Here is a 20,768-nt window from a genome sequence, read left to right as displayed (position 1 = left end):
ACAAATTAAATTGGCCCTTTCCATATTGTGTGGGACTTAAACACGTGTTCCTTTGCTTGTTACAGTAATAGCAGGAAGCTGTGTGCAGGGTTTTACAGCTAGAAGCACTATGCTGAAGAAATTCACAGTTAAAGCTGTTGATAGCAGGTTTGGGCAAATTTTGGTAAAAATGCTTTTTGCTTCATGTCATTCTTTCTAATACGTAATAATAATGCTCTGTTCTCCTTTCCACAGAGTTTTCATTCTAAGATCTCAAAGTAACTTAGGAACACTTTAAAAAAAAAAAAAAAAAGCCAAGGAAATATTATCCCCGTGTCACAAATGGGATTGTCTGACAGGGAGGTTAAACTCATAGCACAGTTTGCAGAATAGAATTAAAGTATCTGCTCTGGCCCTTACTCAGCTCCCCAAAGTGGAATTAAAACACAAGAGTCCTTTTCTACAGACCCCAGCTTCTGGATTAAATGTTTTTCACATGATAGATGTGTTCTGAATACAATTTATCAAAACAGTAATGATTGATCAACGGCTCAAGTACATACAGCATGACAGTATTTATAATATTGAGGTGTCAATATTCCAAGTATGGAAAATGTTAGGAGTAACTCTTTTGGAAATTTTAAAACAAAACTTTGTAGAATTATCTCAGGTGATAGCATTTATGTTTTGGTGGTGATTCATTAGTGTTCTGCACCAGGGAGATAGTTACTGGATTCTTTGAGGTGGTGCGGTAATTCCATAATTAAGGGCTCTTGCACTTTCCTCTGTAGACCGTGATCATGATACACCTACAGACCTGCAGGCAGCAAGAGGAGATGAGCTGGAGCATTTTTACAAATGGCTGGGGTAGATATAGGGCAGTAGCACCCCAGATGTGGGAAGTACTCTTAGATTGTGTTCTGATACTCCTTAGATATGCAGATTGTCCCAATAAATAAAAAGCAGAAGAGGTGGTCTGTGGGCCTGACTGGCATGATGCAGATTACAAATCCTGGGCCTCAGAGGGAGAAAAGATGAGTAGCAGAGGCCTGGCCTGACCCCATTAGTCAAAAGGGAGGATGCCTAGGGCTCTTTCAAATGGCTGCTCTTTTCAAATGTAAGGATTAATTTTCCTGGCAGAAGAATGTTTTGGATTTTTCAGCTGGTGGGAGAATGGGACCTTTAATACCCTGTGCGATCCAGCAGCGTAATTCCCTGACGGTCTGAAAGAGTATAAATAAGAGACTTTATCGAGTGTTTTGGGGTCTCTGAGGTCTTGCTTGAGCCTTGGTACTGAAAACAATCTGGGAGCTATTCAATTAGATTATGGATGATATGTCAGGCGTAGTCTGAGGGAGATAAATGCACCAGGGACCAGGAAGAACACTCAGCCCCGTGCACCTTGCAAGCATTCCTCATTGGGTCACAGGAAAGAGCACAGATGGCTTTTGCCTCAGTTGTAGGACAGCAACTGCAATCCTCTGCATTTCCCCTCTCTTTTACTGAAACATCCTTTTCCAGCGAAGAAATCCCTGGGTTTTAGTGTCTGATCAGTTTTCTAAGCAGTCTAAAATCTTTCTTCTTCTGTAGTTTCAACCTGTTTTCTATACAGTGAGATGAAACTAAACCTGTTGATTTATTTTTTTTTTTCCCCCAGTTATTGATGAACAAGCAAATTGGATTAAAAAGATATGAAGTGGATGGAAGAAAAGTCCTTTTCTATTTTGACGAGGTAATGACTTTGTCTCTTATAATGATGTTGCTTTTCATCCAAAGGCAAAAGACCAGTGGATCAGGCATAGGTACAGTGTGATTATGTTGACGGTCCCTCACGGATGAGGATTACCAGGCAGCTTTAACTGGCCACTTGCTTGAGCCTCTTTTGAGGCAGGTAGGTGTTGTGGTCTTGATTGGAAACCAAAGCATAATAGAGGCAGGTGATTAGTTTCAGCCCATATAGCATTTCTGGGCAGATAGCGCTTAGTTTTTGCCTCAAAATAATCTCACCTTCAGGTACAACTAGCATGGCTAAAAGAACAGAGAAAAAGATGCAGTCTAATTCAGATTTCACAGCACATACCTGAGAGTGGAAGATGAGATCTCTCCTGGCTTGGTCATCAGCAGTAAATTGTTAGCTACTTGCATTAGCAAGCTGGCTGATGACAGGAGTGGTGTTAGGTAAGCCAGGGAATACAGCTTGAGTTTCAGGTTTGACTTTCTGACATTGTTGTATGCAAGTATGTGCTTTAAAGGCCAGCAAAGTATCACGTGTTTTAATTCATCCTGTTTGGCTTTTAGTCATTACCTTTGTCTCTATAGCTAGTATTGGAGGTGCCTTCGTTCTCCTCAAGTGCCCAGCACAGCATGTTACAATAGGGGCATGTGCTATGTTTTTTTGTGTCTCTCTTCACTTAAAGTGCAGTTTTTGTTGCAATGAGTCTTTTGCACGATTTCATACAGATTCCTAGCCAGTGCATGACCTGTGTAAAGTTTCAAGCTTTCAGAGAGCATATAGTTGGGAAAACAGCTCCTGTTCCGATCAAAGTGTATGATTACTATGAGCCAGGTATGTGCCTGTTTTCCTTTGGTTTTTACCAGCATTAGAGCTCTAGATGTAAGACTCACTTGTGATTTCTCATTCTCGCTGGCCTGCAGCTTTTGAAGCAACTCGTTTCTACAATGTGAGTGAAAACAGCCCCTTGGCTCGGGAGCTCTGTGATGGGCCAACATGCAATGAGGTGGAAAGCTCAGCTAGCCAATGGGTTGGTAAGTGGCACCAAAGCCAAGCAGATTTTTTGGAAAATGGAGCCCACAAACATACTTTCCAGGAGTTCAGAACTCAAAATTATATTTAGGCAAATGCTCTATTTCTGTGTCTGTGTTAGTGGAAGTTTTACATAGGTCTGTGGGATAGCAGTATTAAACTTCTGACAGCCAAGCAGACCAATGTAGTCTGCTCTTCAGTCACCAGAGTGACTCTTCTTTGCTTCAGAGGCAAGATATCACTTATAATTCTGGAAGAACCTGCACAAGGTGAGATGTGTTAATAAATGTAAAGGTAAAAACTCTTCGAAATATCTTGCAATAGAGTTCCACAATTAACTGTTGTAAGATTGAACAATTTCATGCATCAGTGAAAGGAATAACTTTCCCCAGAAACTAGATGTTTCTTTCTGTTCTCTATGTCATACAAAATAGTTGCATTATCCAATATCTGGAATCTGCTGCAGTATAGTTCCTTCAGAAAGACAGCTTTATTCCCAGACCTTTTTATTCTACCAACTTTGTAAATTCCTATGAGAAGTCTTAAGGAATTCAACATGAAAACCTACATCGGAGAAATAGAAGAAAATTGCCACCTCATCTTCCCCTTCCCCATGCTATGCAAAAATATTGCTTTGGATGTTTTTGTTTACTTTTCAGGCTTTGTTCACTCTGGACCATGCAATAACATTTTTGGCTGCTTGGAGGATGAATATTTTGAGCAGTGCATGTGTTCACGAGACTGTGGCTATGATGGGGAGCCTGTATGTGGATCAGATGGACAGATCTACCCGAACCATTGCCAGATGGAAGTAGCATCGTGCAGGAACAATACAAGAATAGAACAGATGCCCATGTCTCAATGTTCTGCCTGTAGGTTTCGTGCAGTTCCCTTTTCTGTTATGATCTAGTTACAGGACACTACAAATCCTTATCTAAGCAAATGATAATTACATACGTGTGGTAGGGGAAAGAGAAGAATTCAAAACCTCCTATGTATTATTTTGCTACTCGTAGTACAAGGGATCAAGTTATAAGAGCAGCTGTCTTCCTGCTTAGCTCAGAATAACTGGTTTTCTGTTCTCATGAATACATGTTTTACCAATCAGAATGAACTTTAGAGAATATTAGTGATACTGTTTTATCTGAAGTGAATAATGATAGATAAAAATGACATCCATGAAAAGTAACATTCTTTGAAGATTCTGCTTTCAAAATGTGCAGTGTAGTAGCTCAGTGAACTGAGTACACCACCCCTGGAAATGCAAACGTTTTCTAGAGGTTCAGAGATAAAATGCATTTATTTTTCTTTTTATTTACAGCCAAGAATTTGCCAGAAGAAAGGGAGACACACTCCCACACAGCTGAGCAACCCAGTGTTCAACAAACTCCAGCAGGTAACATCACGTGTTTGCATTTATCCAAGACCTTTTTCTTTAGCAAGGTTAAAGCTTATCCTATCGCTGTATAAAAGTGTGTATGGCTCTTAAGCACATCTAAGTAAAAATGATTAATTTTTTCATCTTTAAGAAAAGACAGAACATGCAGAAATCAGAAAAATTGAAGACGTCAAGGAAACTTAGGATGATAACTATTCAGCTAGCTCTCCTAGTCCTTTTCCTTTCAGGAAATCTTGTGTGATACCTGCTCTGTTCAGTGCACGTGCAAGATTTAGGTAATTGTTCATAGGAGTGGGCGAGTGACTCTCTTGTTGTCTCAGCCTTGGTATGTTTGAACAACACACGCTCTGTGATCTTTTCTTCAATATTAAGCTGGAAAGATCACATTTAAAACCAGGCTGATGTAATGTGTTTCAACAAACAACTGAACAGGACATGACAACAGACCAAACCATTGCAAAAACTAGAATCCAGGTGGATTAACTTTGTCTCTAGCAGTTCTGTGCAAAAATTGAGCTGGCAGTCTTGATTCTCTCAGAGCTGCTGTTTGGAATAAAGGGCTTTAGTGAGCAAAAATGTAAAGGTCAGTAGATGGAGTAGCCAGGAATTTGGCTGCTCATTTTATTTGGTGCTTATATTCATACACTTTTTTTCCAAGACTCATGTCGAACTTGCTCATGGCTCACAATAAATCTCACCAAGAAGCAGTGGAGGGTCAATAGAATAGTTTGTTTCATGCTGTTTCTAGTAAATAAACTGGACTAGATTTTTCCTGGCTGCCTTCCACTCATTAATTTTCCCCTGGCCTCTAACTCTCTTAACAAATCGGTAAAACAAGTTAATTCTTAAAGAGAAGACTCTATGCCTCCTCATGTCCTTCTCGTGCACCAGAGTTCAGACTAGCATGTGTCCCAACGTGAGACCATCCTGTTCTCTGCCCTTCCTCTGCTCTACAGCAGTTGATGGACAGTTTTCTTACTACGGTGTAAAAGCATGGTGAATATTCCATTATCACTATTTCTATAGGTTATTCAATCTTAGTGTTTAATGTCTCTCCTATTTTCCCTCCTTTTTGTGGTGGACTTAGTGTGAAAATATATATATATATATCAGATTGCTGTCTGTTGGAGTAACTGAGATGAATGCTTGTTGCCTTTTATTTCATGCAAATGCTACGTACTCAGCATGGAAACCGGTTGCAATCTGAACCCTCTCCAGCAGCATTCCCAAAGTGCTCTGTAGGGTGCTGCTGGTATGCAAGGCCATGCTAAGTGTTTTGCTGCTGGTCTACAAAATGGGACTGCAATTACATTATTTTTAAATAAAAATATGAGAGTAGAAATATGGTTACCTGGGGGGGGAAAAAAAATGGTGGAACTTGACGGTAGTCCACAATCCAAAAATTTGCAGAACAGTGTTTCTGATATAATCTGCATTAAAGTATCTGTCTGAGAAAAATAACCCTCTGGTTTCTGTTTGAAACAAACAAAAGCAGTGTAGGCTCAGTAGGCTATCAATAAGAGCAAAAGTGGAAATTCTGATTATTTTTTTCTTTTTGTGTGTGTGTGGCATTTTTATACAGGTGTTAGATTAACAAACCTGAATGCCATAAGGATATGTTTGTTAAAGCATAAGCATTTAGAGCTGGCTTTGCTCTAGGATCTGTGAGTGTTGAAGTTGAGAGTCTCCTGGAAGTCAGATACTCTTCTGAACCAAGCTGTCTGAGCAGCCATGGCAGAGTGAGCAATCAGAAATAAAACTGACTAAATCCTGCATCAGGAAAAGCACCCAGCATGTGATTTTCATTAATCCTCTGGGCTCCTCTCAGGTCAACCACATGGTACATGAATCAAAGTTTAACAAATGAATGAATCCCTCCTTCTACACAGGTCTCATTTGGACTCGCTGGTCTGTTAGCATTGAAGCATGTGATTGGTTTAAGTCGGCTCAGGTGCTTGGGGTTTCTAGTGAAAGTTCTGATGAGCCATGTCTAAATCTGTGATTTCCTAAAAGGATGCAGAACTCCAGGAGCCAAAGCAAGCTTAGGGCAGGTTGGTGAAACTGCCTCGGTGTGTTAATCTTCAGGAAATACCATTTTCTTGGAGAACCACGTGGTGTTTATATTGTCTGAAATCCTTCTGTATCTCCCATATGACTTGTGCGGGCTCAGCTGGGTTTGATGGATGCTTTCATTGTTAGCTCCTGTCTGTGCTACCCCAGCAATGGAAACAGCGAGAGCCAGCTTCCTTCCAGCAAACAGTGGGGAACTTCATAATGTGTTCGGGCTCGCTCTGCAAACCCAGACTTGCAGTGAGGTTCCATAGACACCAGCGAGTTTGCTGGAATAAACTACAGCTTTTGAGTTGTGCTAGTCAAGGTAAACAGTTGTGTGTGGATGGTCCTCAAAAATCAGGATGCAGTGCTTCTTGCAGCACCTAGCTATTGTCAAAGCGTTTTAAAAAACCTTTCAAAAGTCTTCAGCAGACGTTGCAGCAAGTGAGGCAGAATGGCTGACGTTTGATCATAAAACTGTAGCCTTTTTTTACAGATGGGTAGATCCTTTTCACTTCTTTAGAAATATTCTCATCATTGAGAGGGAAGTGTGCAGGGTGACAGGACTCAACTGAAATGAAAGCCAGGGAGGGGCACTCATGTCTGAATCCCCTTCCTCAGCTGTTCTTTCTCGCAGGTGAATTACTGAGACTCAAGAGGCATGAAACAGGCTTTTGATGAGTAGTAGCATGGACCCACCTCTGCCTCTAAGCATCGGAGCTCTGCTAGTACACTTTCACAGCCTGTTCCAGTCATGCTTGTTTGGACTAAAAGCTCCTAGAGCAGAACTTTGGTTGCTAACTGGATTATTAGTCTCTCAAGTGCCTTTCTGACTGTGGCTTTTCTAAGAACTGTTGTCACACTAGGCTACAGAAGTATGGGTGGATTTCAGATCCTCAATAGCTCTGATACCATCTGTCTGATGAAGTGGTGCTTTGACTGCTTCCATAGATCATTAACGCTCTTCTGAAATTGCCTAAATCTTCTCTGCCAAAATTGCTAAATACATAGCCATGGATGTTAGGAGACAATATGTTATCATCACAGTAATGTTGTGATTCTACATGTCTCTGATGGAAAAGCACTGTCAAAGCATGAGGCAGCAGTGTCGGGGGTACCAGTGCTGCTGTGGTGCTGCACTCTGAGCAGGCAGCCCACCCCTCTTTGTGCTGCCTGACCCCCCCCAGCCTTCTCCCCACAGCTGGGCCCATGTTATTTGTACAGTTCTGCTTTAGCAGTTGGAAGAGCCAGTAGCTGGAAGAAAATTCTTGGTGGAATTATGATACTTGTATTTGGTGGTGGTGTTAATATTTTTTTTAAAAGTAGTTAAATGCTATCACCCACCACTAGCTCCTAACGGGAACATCAGAGGGAACTCTGTTTCCAGGTGGAGTCATCCCACAACGCTCCCTGGCAGGCGCATTATTCACAGCACCACTGTTCTTTTAGGATTGAACTGGCGATGGGCCATTTTTCCTTTCACCCCATCAGTGTTCAGCAAACGTTGGCTTAGGCACAAAGCTTTGGAGATGGGGGAGTGGTTTGTATGCAACAGGAAACGTCGGCCTTTCGTCTTTGCTTTGACTCCAGTGCTGCATTCCGGGGAAGAGTGAGGTCTGTGATGTTAATTCTGTCCCTGGTGGACAGCAATCATCCATTCATAGAGCGAGCTCATGATCTGGCAGGTTCTCACATGGAGAGGCCAAGAAGAAGTGAATGCAGAGACTGACTCTGCTTTCAGGCAAGTGTTCCCTTGCCTAGGGCTGAGCCTGCTGCTGGAAGGATGTGGGAGGCATCAGGGAAGAGCCTTCAGATATTTTATTTCTAGAGAACAAACATTTTCAAAGGCCTTGATCAGTGTTCTCATTAAATAAAGCCAACTTTGCAAGGCGGGGAGAAGGGGGGACTTTTCCTCCCTGCAACAACTATGTTTCAGTGATTGCTTTGGTTTGGATTAGAGCAGTGTGTACAGAAAGCAAACAGGAAAGATGGACAGCTGAGCTGGCTCGAGGAGCAGTTTAGAAGACGGGGACCTATTGATATTGCAGAAGTTTTATCTTTCAGTTTTACCCTCTAGACAGTGAGCAATCACCCACCACAGAGAGGCAGAGCCTGTTTTGAGTGGGATATGTACTGTGTCAGTGACCTGCCAGTGTCTTAGTATAGATTGGAGTGAATGCAAGGGGGATAAATATCTGTGTCTGTTCCTGTCTTAAATGATAGAAGTTTCTCAGTGGTATGTGATTGTGCCAAAGGAGATGAATCTCAGCTACTGCTAGTTCAGACTGAGGGAGAAGCGAATGGCTTTGATGTAGGCTCCTGGCCTGTTGTGCCAAAATCTTCATTCTTGTTGGGCTGAAAAGAAATCTAGCTGCTTATGCTGATCTTTTTCATGACAGGCACCAAATAAGCTGCTCCATCACAGTCTGCCCTCTAGCTTTGTAACTGACTTTTATAAAACAGTCCTTTTAAAAGAGCACACACATTAGACACCTTGGAGACGTGGATGGTCTCTCCTTAACTGGGCTCAGCCTGGACCTAGTCAAAGGAGAGAGGTGTGTTTTCAGGGTGCAGAGGAACTCATCTGGTGTTCCCAAAGATGCCTCGTACTTTACCTTACTGTATACAGGTCTCAGGGTGAACTGGTTCCTAACCAGTCAAGCACCTCAGTTAAGTCAATACTTTAAAATGAGAGTTTGAGATTTTTTCGAATTACATGACCCTTTTTTCTTTTTCTTCCCCCCCACCCCCCCACCATGATTCCTTTCATTTTCTTCCAGTGCTCAGGTCTCAGGCTGGGAAACTGAAAAATCTGATTTACAGCAGCTTTTCTCCTTATCTGTGAATCTAAGCCTGCATGTGCAGGTCCACTGACATGTGTAACCTCCTTTACTTCTGCAAGACACTCATTTGGCCACTGATTAAAATTCCTTTCCTCTTATGTCATTCCACTTCTCTGTGATGCAATATGTGATGCTGAAATGCAGTTTCTTTGGCTAAAGCCCAACCTAAGACTCTGGTTTCCTTTCCAGCAGAGGAAGGCCCTCCGCTGCAGACAGATCTGTCATACTACTCCTACGAATATGACCCAGACCCCTACGTGTCGGAAGCTGATGTCTTTGAGATTGTGGCAGAACTGACAACAGCAAGCACGTTAAAAGAAGTGGACAAGATTCAGGAAGTAGTGACCACAGTAGAATGGTGAGCCAGAGAGTGGGGGATCATAAATCTGGTTTGAGAGTCAACATATAATGTACTGACTCATGTGTTGGGTCAAATGTATTCAGTTCCTCAAAAGGGAAATTCTTACAACTGACTTGTTAATCTGTTTAGCAAGGAATCACCAGGAACAAGATCTTGCCAGGGCAGCATATAAAAGTCTTTATGACCTGAATGTCTCCATTCCTAGCAGAATAAAAAGTGACCTTTTAAGTTTTTCTCTGCCCAGCCCCAGTGATGTTTCACAAAGATTCATAATTGGAGAGTGACTTTTCTTCATTATGTTCTATTTTCCACAGAAATATATAATTTAAATAAAGAGAAGAGGCTCAGAATCAACTCCTGTATGAGTTTGTTCCTACAGACGACCTGCTGCAGAACAGAAACCGAACGATGACTACTTCCTGATGCACTCAGAACTGTAGGCTTTGCTGCCCCGTGGGGGGGGATCTGGAGCGCTAAGGGGGACACTCAGCGTTATTTTTCTGTCAATTTTCCTGCCTTTTGTGCATCCTCTTTGGAGTACTTCCAAGGATGGGAGACCAATATGCTGTGCCCTCTAGGTGAGAAAAGTAGGAGCTGGAATTCAAACCTTTAGACCATTTCAAAGTGTTTTCTCTACTATCAGGATACTACAAATGCCATTTCCTAGCTACACTTAGAAGCTAAGTCCAGGCCTTGTGCTTAGCTGAACTGCTGTTTGAGGAAAGATGGCTGAGAAGTTTTCTCTCAAATTATAATAATAAAAATCAGTGTGTTTTGCTAATTATGACATAGCAAGAGGCTAATCATCTTCCCCAGCCCGTAAGTCTACTGCACCCACAACAACGTCCCACAAGAGAAAAACTTCCCTAGTGGCTCCGTGTTCAGGAAAGTTGTTGAGAGGTACCTTTTATGAGAGAAAACTGAAATCCACTGCCAGGGCTGAAAGGCCTGACTGTCCACCACAGGGCTGCAGGCTTCAGGTGGGGAGTTTGCCAGCCACAGCAGTGACAAGGATTCGGTGGGTGAGCCCTCTTCATGTTGCACTACGTGCTGATAAGGGCTGCTTGCAGCCTTCTCAGCCCCTTTCCTCCTCGTAACCCTGGCATGAAAATAAAGCTGACCCAAGGCGCAGTCCTTTTAAAAGCCTGCCTGACTTCACGATCACTTTTATTCCTCTCCCACTTGGATCCCCATGCAGTGGTGGTTCTGGATACAGTAATCTATGCATAGGCCCTGGGTCTGCTGGCCAGTACAAATCACTGGTGTCACAGGATGAGCTCCCTCAGACTGACCTGCCCCAAGCAATGTGGTAAAACTGAAAACAAAAGCTTTGTGGTTCCAGAAGTGCAGGAGCCAAGATTTTTTGGTTTCCTTTCCTGCCTGGAGCAGCATTGTTCTCTTTGGAGGAGTTACATGCAATTGCCTGTTGCAAAACAGTGTTAATATTTTATCTTCCCACTTCTATTGTTACCAGGACCCAGAGTGGGGTGGAAACTCCTTTTGAGGGTGTTTATTGGTGAATGGAAACAGGAAAAAGCCCAGCTCCATTCATTTTTAGGGCTTGTTTACACAGGAACCATGACAAGAATATATCCCAGTATAGACATTCCATTCCAGAATAAAGGCAATTTATTCAGAAAAATGTCCACATGGGGACAAAACAGGAGGTATCCCAGAAGCTGGGCATATGTAGTTTCCAGTCCTTTTTGTCTGAGGCCAGATATTTGCAGAATGTAGTTGACATGATGAAGGTCTGGGTCTTGAAGTTCCCAGAAATTTCAGAACGGCTTTGTTGGCAAGTTATCAAGCCTTCCTTCATGGCTGCTCTGAGCTCTCCTCACAGGATCTTGACGTGGCTGCTGCCCGTATGTACCTACTGCTTCTCAGCAGAGGCTTTTGCCACGTGTCTGCAGTGTGCATGAACAGACCATGTCCTCACTGTGTCCGCACAGCACAGCGGAAGCACTGGCGACTGCATTCCTGTCTGGCAGGTAAATAAATGCCTTTAAACTAAATTCCATCTCCTGTAAGCAACTGGCCTGGCAGACACTGGCTATTGTGTACACACACATAACTGAGTCAATATTTATCCCCTGGGTAAATAACAGACCTAGTGTGAGCTGCAACAAGAGTTTTGGTTTTTTTTTTTTCTTTTTGAAATATCAAAGCTGCACAATACAAACCCTGCTGTTTGCTGGTTCCAGCCTCAGCTGTTTAATGCTTTGAGTCTGGGAGGATGAGACATTTAGACACCCTGATGATGTCTGTGTGACTGGCTTCCCACAGAAGATAGGACCTGTGTTATGGATTCTTCAGTCTCCTGTCCTTGGTCCCTTTCTGGCTCTAGTTTCCTTGTCACATCCATTATATGCTTCTGGATAGATATTTGAATAATTTTATATTGCTTGGTCCTCTCCTCAGGCTCTGGTACATGTAATGTACTAATTCAAGGTGCAGACATGTCCCCATTGCTGCCAGCTAAATAATTCCTCCTGGTAGTGCCAGTTCCAGCCTTATTCTGTGGGGTCTCTGTGTGCCAGTGCACTCACCTGTTTGAGGCAGAGGAGTCCCACTTCTGTTTTACAACTAGAGGAAAAGCCAGAGGGACGCAGAGCCTCAGAAGGCAAAGGCAGAGCAGCCTCAGCCTCCTTAAACAGAGGCAGTTAGGACAGGACAGTGCGTGTGAGGTAACGTGCCAGGGCTTCTGGAGCCTGATCTCACCTTGAGTGCTGCTTCACAGCTGGGGCACTTTCAGGGAAATCACTAGTCCATCTGCTCCTGGCAGCCTCTGCCTCCCCCCAGTCTTGCCACACCAAACTAGCTCCTTTCTGTAGTTAAAAGTCCATTTTATTCAAGGAATTGAATAAAGGAACCTGCAATTACACAGTTTGGTTGCTTTTTCTCCCCTGTCACAGGAGTAAAGGAGCAGCTCTCTGCCCTCTTCTCCACCCCAGCTGATGGTCCCTCTGTCCAGAGATTTCCCCTGTCCCAGATTTGTTGTTAATGTTTCTTGTAATCATTCTTAATTCTTATCTAGGAAAAAAATTTTCCTAGATTATTTTTCCTCCATTCTTCAAAATCCTACTTGGAATACAGAAACTCTTTAGGACTAGGTCCATGAGAACCACTGGACACAGCTTAGCCTTATCAGACTTGATGTTATTCATAGGCTTTGGCCCAGTTCTGACTCTGAAGCTTATCAGTCACACTCCCGTCCCTGAGAACACAAGGGCAGCTCCGCACTGAAAACTCAGGCGCCAACTTTGTGAAGACCAGCCATCATAGTTTGGAGAGAAGGGATTGAATTTTTTTTTATTTTTATTTTTAAACCAAGGAAGAGACCAGCTTGGTTGTGGAAAGCCAGCAAGGACAGCAGACCTGCTGCTGCTTTGGGCTTTGAATTGTTTCTGGCTTAGAGACATTTGCCTCCCTCTGTCAGAGAGATGCTTCTCCTTTCCTTTTTCTGATGGTCCCTCAACTGTAAAAGAAGAAAAGTGCCAGTGGGTTTGTAAGACACAGAGATTCCTACTTACATCAAGTTACGTTACTGAATAGCTGCAGCAGTGCTAGTTATCAGTGATTTTTGCTTGCAATCTTTTCAATGAAATTAATATTTATGTATTTGTAACTGTACATTTATGCAGAGTAATCATTACCATGGTATTTATTTTAAAGCACTAGTTCCCTTGTTCTTTCTCGTCCAAGTGTTTTGGTCTTGCCTCTTTCCCTCCTTCTTAATCAGCCTCAGCAGAAAACAAATTCCAGAAGAATGTTCAGCTTGCTTGAAGAACATCACTGAAACAACAGCACGTGCTTTGCTGACATCGACTAGTGACATTTAATGCACAATAACCTGGTTTTCATTATTGTGAATAGATGATCTATTTAGAAAACCTCAGCTCAGTTTGGGTTTTGGGGTTGGGGTTGGCTTGTTTGTTGGTTTTGGTTTGGTTTTTTTTTTTTTAGTATTTGCTATTTCTGACTGAGTGGCAATAGCCCTGGCTACACCAGGCCTCCTGTGTGCAGTAGCTGGCACATCCTCCGCACGTGCGGTACTGACCCACAGGACACAGGCTCTAGTTTTTCAGCTGCATTTCACCCCCGCACATACATGTACACACAAACAGTTCTATGACCATTTTTGTTTTGTTCATACAAATCTTAGCAAGTCTGAGTCCAGAAAAGGGTTTGTTTTAGATTCTGATAAATATTTTATTAAAAACTGATTTTAAGACAATGTTGTCTGCCTCTTCTTATTCACACTGTAGGTGTAAGTTTGACCACAGGTTAGGGTGAGGACAGAAGTCATGTCTGTACCAGTAAAACTGAAGAATTCAGGAACTCTGAGGAGGTTAGTTGCTCATTTTCTACCTTGCTGCCCTAGTTGTGTCTGAGGGATGAGCTGGCTCCATTTTGTCAAATTTGCAACAGATTCCAATAAGCAACAAGCTTGGTCACCTGTTTCATAAGAGACAGCTCTTGATTGTGTGTGACTTTACACAAAAGAAGTGTGGAGTTCTAGAACGAGAGTTTTCTCAATTCCTTCTTTAATATTTCCCTTCAAGAAGCATAATATTTTTTTTAAATCCATTAATACAATCTTTGCCCCAAAGAACTTATGGATGCCAAGGGTCATTTGCAAAAAGGGGATTACTGAATGGGATTTTTACACTTGTTACCAGCAGTGGGCTGACATTGCTATGGTGTTTCTTACTAATCAAGCCAAGAACATATTTGCTAGAAAAGCTTTACATTCTCTTGACAGAGCATTTTAGTTCCGGAGAGTACCTCTCACATAGGTATCTTCTAGTACTTTTGAAATATTTAGAAATTTGGTTTTGCCTGTTCTGTTTCAGTTTTGGGTGAAAGGAATATGCGTTTGAGGACAGCAAGCAAGACAGTAGTAGAGAAAGAAATAGAATACAAATAGCAACTAGTCTGCAAGCTGCATTAGGAAATCCAGACCTAGGATCCAAGAGCATCCCTGTCACTATGTGACCAGGTGAGAAGTTGCAGGCAGTGTCCCAGTGACAGACTTATACAGGTTCAGCACTCCCCACCGCTCCAGGAAGCCCATGGCCCAGGTTTATTCAGTCTTAGCTGTGCAGACAGAAGAAAGGACTTGTCTCCTGGGAAGTCCTGCTCACTGCTCTGGGTGAAGCTTGTGGGATCCCAGTGCTGTCTTCACCCCATCCCCAGTGTATGCTTGAGTGCCTTGGGAGCAGAGAGCTGGGATGGAGGCTTACACCAGAGAGTCTTTGGAACTTTTCTGAGGGAGTGTTTCCTTGGAGGTTTTTAGGGATGTGGTGTTTTGTTTTCTGTGACTGAAGAATCTCCTTCTCACCTTATCCCGAAAGTCTTCAGAAATGTAGTAGTAGACGAAGGGATCAGCGCAGCTGTTAAAGGTACTGATGGCCAGGCTCACCATGTAGCTGATATACAGGTGGCCGTACAGCTTGCAGTTATAGCTGGAGTAATGAACGAGGAGGAGGACGTTGCTGGGTGTGTAGAAGGCCACAAGTATGAACAGCACGAGAGCTGTGAGCTTCATAGAGTAGGAGTACCGCTTCCCGCTGCCCAGGAGAGCTCGCAGCACCGAGCAGTAGCTGAACAGCATCACCACCAGAGGAGCCAGGAAGGCACAGGTGATCAGGCAGATGAAGTAGTAGAAGTAATACCCATCATCCTCGTGCCTGGGGAGAACGTCGTGGCAGAGAGTGACGTCTGCTCGGTACAGGGGATATGACTGCTGGTGCAGAGTCAGGGGCAGCGTGAGGACGGCAGCACAGAGCCAGATGGCAGTGCAGGTGCAGGCAGCAAAGGCAGGGGTGCGGAAAGAGCGTGAAAAGAAGGGATGCACCACAGCCAGGTACCGGTCGACGCTGATGCATGTGAGCAGCAGCACTGAGCAGTACATGTTCCCATAGAAGAAAGCTGTGGTGAGCCGGCACAGGCCTTCCCCAAAGGGCCAGTTGTTCCCCAGGAAATAGTAGAAAATCTTGAAGGGCAGCACCAATACGAGCAGCAGGTCTGCTGCAGCCAAGTTCATCAGAAAGACGGTGGAGGTCAGCTTCTCAGCCCTGGTAGCCAGGACCCAGAGGGCCAGCCCGTTGGCCGGCAGCCCCACCAGGAAGACGAGGGTGTAGAGACAGGGGATGAGTCGCACCGTGACCACGCTGCCCAGCTGTGAGCGGGTGGCCTCGGGTATCAGCAGGTATGTGATGTTGTTTATGGTTGCCTTTTCCCCGGGGATGGCTCGGGGACACGGTGTGATCTCTGGTGTCATTACCTGCTCATTGGTGCTGTTCTGGGAATAATCTGTCAGATAAAAACAGTCTGTTACCTGCTGTTCTGCAGTTACCCTTGCAGGTAGCAGAGCAGGCTGCGTATATAACGCTTACCCCAAAGGCCACAGTTTTACTTTTATGTTGGCGTCCCTAGAAGTAGGAGTATTCAGTAAAATGCTGTTGAGTGATGGGCAGAAGCAGCTGGCTAACAGAATTCAATGGGCAGAAGTAACCATTAGCAACCTTACTGAAAATTTACACGATTCCCCTGTTGTGTGGTTTCCCATAGCTCACAAATAATTGCTATGTTGTACAACTATCAGCAGGCCTGGGAAACCAGAGGGCAATTCCTCTGCCCAGCTTTCAAAAGACTCCTAATATCTGGGCCACTCCAGGGTAAACTCATGGCTGTGGGAGTCTAACTTATAGCTAAATATTTTGCATTTAAGTGCTCTCTGTTTTACTACTTCTCTAATTTTTCTTTCTCTGTCTAGTTTCTTCCACCCCAGTTTCTTTCTCTTTCATATCACTCCTGCTTCGACTAGAGAATGGGCAAAGCTCAATTAGAGTGTGCTCCCATGTGATAGCTTTAAAAAATAAGTTTTCAGGTTATTATGAAGTTATTAAATATCCAGTACTTTAAGAAACAGCAATTTTTCACCCAAAGATACACACTCACCATCATAGTCTGGAGAGGCCAGGCAGAGTCCCCAGAAGGCGCAGCACAGCACCAGCCCGTGTGAGAGCCGTCCACTCCCAAGGGTCTCCATTCTGGTGCAGGATCCAGCAGCGTGCTGCTGAGCTCGGAGCTGTGTGGGAAAGGCAGTATTAGTGACCCTGCTTATGCATTTCCTTCTCTTAGTCCTTAACTCACGGAAGCACCAGGCTTAGCCCGTGAAGGATGCGGCGTATGGGGGGCTGTCACGACACGCACGAGTGTGTGTTACCCAAGCAGGGACTCAGCTCCAGTGTCAGACACAGGACTGGGAGGGGCATACGTACCCAGATCCAGTGTGTTGGGGCTGTACTTCATCATCAGAGCTAGACAATGGCTCAAGTGACTCATTTGGGCCTCCTTCTGGCTCCAGAATATTTCTGGAAATAACAACTGTGGTCAGATTTGATGCAGTTTGAATTTGGTTTAGAGTAAACTGAACTTCTGACCTCCTATGTCAAGCATCCTTCCACTCAAGAGAGACCCAAGTGGCTCTGTGTGAGCTTTGAGGTCTTTCCGCACACCCTGATCCAAAATGCTTTCTGGTAGTGCAAACTGAGAAGCTATTGTCCCCACACAGAAACATAAAATGAAGTGCAGGAGAGCTGCAGATCCAGAGAAACCTCCCCAGCTCCCAGGGATTACGCAAGAGCCTCTCGTGGCAGCTGAGGGGTTTTAGTGTCTGCCTTGCAGTCCCCAGATGAGGCTGGGCCTTTCAGAACTCCCTTGTTTCTTTATTTCTGCTCCTTATCTGGCTAAACAGGGGACAAAACTCCTGCACCTTCCTTCTTGATCCCACTGCAGAGGTTGATTTAAAGTCCTGTGGGTCAGAGCTATTCGCATTTGAAAGAATCAGTACTAGCACCAGCCTGGGGTGCCATAACATCCAGAGGATAAGTGCAAGGGCTCAGGGCTTGAGGGAGATGCTCTGCTTGTGCTGATAAACTACCAGGAACAGGGAGAGCAGCTCCATCCAGCAGGAAAGGGGCCTGATGAGGCCGTGCAGGAAGTCTCTGCTGTTGGGTAGATAATGGTGAATTTCAGTCGCTCTCGCCCAAGAAGAGCTGTGTTTTTCCAGAGATGTGCAGCCTCCACCCAGTAAACCCCCAAGAGGGTTGAGCACTGTTAGCTAAGAGCTTGGAGCTGGAGTGTGCTGCTGCCACATACCTGCTGGCAGCATGGAGAAGACAACTTAGGAATGCTGTAAGAGGGACTGGCAGATGTTACCTGAACCTTTAAGATCCTTTGCTGCTTGGTCCCCCCTTCTCTAACTCCTTGAGAGTGTAAGTCCCCTCCGTGCTCTGCCTTGCACAGCGTTGCTGGGCAAGTCCCAAATCCTCTCCCCTCGCCTGTGTAAGAGCCCCAGCACGACCACTTCCCGGTGGTCATCAAGCGGGTAGGCCAGTGGGGTGGGAGGTCACAGCTTGAGAGGCTGCTGGTTTTTAGGCTTTTGCTCTCCAGTCCCTGCCTGGCTCTGCAAGGGAGTGAGGACAGAAGCTGGAGTCCGGGCAGTAGGAACTGTAAATTTGGTTTGGCAACCCAAGGAGTAGTTCGTTTCTTTCTCCTCAGCTTATGAATGGCCTCTTCTGTGAAGGTTGCAAATCTGAGCCTGGCTGCTCTTTGATGAGATTCTTCTATTCCAAGGAGAAAATGATCCTATTTCCTTTGCTTTCACCGTATTCCCACATCCTTGTGCCGAGCGTGTCGAGAGGTGGAGTTCCACTGGCAGGGACAGGGAAGATGCAATGTTAGATGTTTTGCTTTTGTGATTCTCTCAGGATTTATGAACCATTACAGAATGACTCATGTGGCCACATATTTTCCATGCCTCAGCCAGGATCCTTTCCATGCTCTGTATGCAAAAAATTAGACATAATCAGGTTCAGATAGTGTGCAAATCACAGCCCTGCTTCCTATGGCCAGGTCTCTGGAGTGGAGCAGAGAGAGGTTACTCATTGCTGTATCCTTCATTTTTCAGATGCTGTGTGATCTTTAGTGACTGCTTTAGATGCAGAACAGCTTGCTTGAAAATTCTAATGCCAGAGGTTTGTCACGGCTTGTTAACATCTCTTTAAGTTGTGTGATCCCTGCCCTGTGGGGTAACAATTTGGTTTTAATGTAATTCATTGTGCAATAGATCATCTCCTGGGAGAAGGCACTCTTTTATTCCATGGCTCTGAACCCAAAAGATGTAATGCTGAAAACAGGCTAGGGATTTTAAAGCTCAACGGGAGGGTACAAACACCACCTGGCCTGTCCCATACATCTTTAAGGCTTGGAAGAGCAAACTGTGGTAGGCAAAGAATGGGGTTTGCTATTTCTGCGCCGTTCCAGCGGCTCCAGAGTTTTTCAGCTGCAAGGCAGCAGGTATGAGGACAGAAATCTTAGTGCAGCCGGTACCTGCCCCAGGCTGAGCTCGCGTTGGCGGGGCAGACACGAGAGGCAGCTGACCACGGGGGCAGCCGCTCTGCCTTCACGCCGGCAGCATGAAGCGTTTCCACCAGTGTCAGCACAACCTCACATTTTCCATGGACGCAAGGCCGGCCCGGCCTTTCCCACCGCCGGGCGTGCGAGCATCCGCGCTTTCTCAGAACCACACGGCACAGAAAACTTCCACTGACTATCGAAATAGTCCTTTGGACCAGCATCCCCCCACCCCAGACTTGTCTTCGCAGACTCTGGCACATACAAGACAACTTCATGCCTTGGACACTCTTCCCGACTTTGCCATGACACCAGCTCCCCTTCCTCTCACTTTGTCAGGTCTCTTACATCACCCTGAGACCCTCCACAGCTCCAGGCATTTTCCCTGCCTTCTCCTCTTCTCGTTCCACAGTTCTCCTGTTCCCCTGGGATCCCACCCAATCTTTTCCCTTGGTTACACCACACCCCTTGTGCCCACATTCTCCTCACCCTTGTAAGCCTTATGCTGGTGTAATACTCCAGGGGAGACAGGGTTTTTTTTCAGAACTACTCTTCTACTTGCTTGCAGATTTCGCTTCAGAGCATAGGAAATCCATACGAAGCCATTTTTCAGGAATATTTGAAGTCTATTAGCATCACTACAACTCACTAGGTGTTCTGGAACAGCTTCTTTTGGTCCTTTCTCAGCAAGACGACGACACTGGGGTAGGGGCTATCTTGCCTGATACAGACATCATCCTCCCTCTTCAGCACCTGGTCTCAGATGATTCTTTTTGGATTCGTCCTTTGGCACAGGTATGGTTTAGAATTGCTAGACTTTAATTTAGTCTTTAATTCTGATGAGTGGAAGGTAGAGCATGCCTCTAGTTTCATTAAGATTGAATTATTTAGTTCTAATCCAGAGGAATGGCTAAAGCATAAAGAAAAACTCCACTCATGTTTACACACATGCTTCTAGACTATCTCTCACTGCCCCACAGCCCCATCTTCCTCTCTGTGCATCACTGTGATACAGAAACGTGTTAAAAAAAAAAAAAAAAAAAAGTCCTGAAATAGTAAATACTGAATTCAGGTGTTCCCTTTAGCAATTCTTAATTTAATTTAGAAAACTATTAATTCTTATGCCATCCTGCAAACCCGAAAGGTATTTTTAAGCTGTCTTCCTCTGTCGTTGCCAAAGCTGTCCACTTGCTGAGATCTCCAACTGCTCTCGGGTGATGTCAGACCTGGCTGTCCCTCCCCTTGAGCACAGGGAATGTCCTTTTTGTGAGAAGTCCAAGATCTCTGCGAGGAGACTTGTGTAAAGTGGACGGTGTCCTCCGAGACACCACTGCCATCATTTTAATCAAATTATTCCATGCAATTTATGCATCAGAGGATTGTTATTAGGAGAACAACAGTTTGTTTCCCTGTGAGCAAGTAATACGCTGCGCAGAAAGCAGAGTTGCCTTTTGTTATGGCAACGGAAGTGTTGAGAATGATGTAAAGGAAACTCCTATCAGATCTGGGTCACATCACTACAGCTTAATTTGCAAAATCTACACATTCATTTGTTGTGCAGAGCTCACAGGGAACACAGTTAAACATGTTATTACCCAGGAATTTGGGGAGGTTGAGGGAAAGGTGGGTGGAGGGTTATTTTCATGGTTGCAGTTGTATTGTCTTAACCTGTAGCAGATGTGCTGATAGATTTCGGAACTGGAATCAGTCGCTTTTCTTCAATGTCTCTTGCATTTAGCGTGCGAGTACTTGGGGGCCAGGCCTGGACCATATTTTTGTGCCACACGCCTCACAGCAAAGGTGCTGCTAGAAATAAACCAACCTGCAGGAAGATCCGTTTTCTTTTTCTTTTGAAACCTCTCTGCATGGAGCAACTATGCCACCCCCCGGCCTCCTCCCCCAGCTCCCCCCCAGCTCTCGGTCTTTGCTCCCAGCAGCACCCAG

The 20,768-nt window shown here is 44.6% G+C and overlaps 2 protein-coding genes across 4 annotated transcripts in view; one reads left to right on the top strand and one right to left on the bottom strand.

Moving 5' to 3' along the window:
• CPAMD8 (C3 and PZP like alpha-2-macroglobulin domain containing 8) overlaps positions 1-13,072 on the top strand; it is a 57,509-nt gene extending 44,437 nt beyond the window's left edge. Inside the window, exons 37-43 of the mRNA XM_074851572.1 lie at positions 1,637-1,711; positions 2,440-2,545; positions 2,635-2,745; positions 3,403-3,615; positions 4,065-4,139; positions 9,227-9,395; positions 9,713-13,072. Of these exons, the coding sequence (XP_074707673.1) occupies positions 1,637-1,711; positions 2,440-2,545; positions 2,635-2,745; positions 3,403-3,615; positions 4,065-4,139; positions 9,227-9,395; position 9,713 (750 nt within the window). The 3' untranslated portion in view covers positions 9,714-13,072. The remainder of the gene's footprint in view (positions 1-1,636; positions 1,712-2,439; positions 2,546-2,634; positions 2,746-3,402; positions 3,616-4,064; positions 4,140-9,226; positions 9,396-9,712) is intronic.
• A 565-nt stretch (positions 13,073-13,637) lies between these two features.
• Positions 13,638-20,299, bottom strand: F2RL3 (F2R like thrombin or trypsin receptor 3). Of its 3 annotated transcripts, XM_074851573.1 has the most exons (5): positions 19,314-20,299; positions 17,628-18,252; positions 16,688-16,780; positions 16,365-16,494; positions 13,638-15,716 (listed from the first exon to the last, which is right to left on the bottom strand). In XM_074851573.1, the coding sequence occupies exons 4-5, from the start codon at positions 16,453-16,455 to the stop codon at positions 14,641-14,643; spliced, it is 1,167 nt and encodes a 388-aa protein (XP_074707674.1). In that variant the 5' UTR covers positions 16,456-16,494; positions 16,688-16,780; positions 17,628-18,252; positions 19,314-20,299; the 3' UTR covers positions 13,638-14,640. The 3 variants fall into 3 exon arrangements, with proteins under 3 accessions (XP_074707674.1, XP_074707676.1, XP_074707675.1); XM_074851575.1 differs by lacking the exon at positions 17,628-18,252; XM_074851574.1 differs by having other exon boundaries at positions 16,688-18,122; positions 19,314-19,334.
• Positions 20,300-20,768: the final 469 nt, after the last annotated feature.

Source organism: Strix uralensis, chromosome 27 (genome assembly GCF_047716275.1).
Source record: "Strix uralensis isolate ZFMK-TIS-50842 chromosome 27, bStrUra1, whole genome shotgun sequence".
NCBI classification, from domain to species: domain Eukaryota; kingdom Metazoa; phylum Chordata; class Aves; order Strigiformes; family Strigidae; genus Strix; species Strix uralensis.
This window is presented reverse-complemented; position numbering and strand designations above follow the sequence as displayed.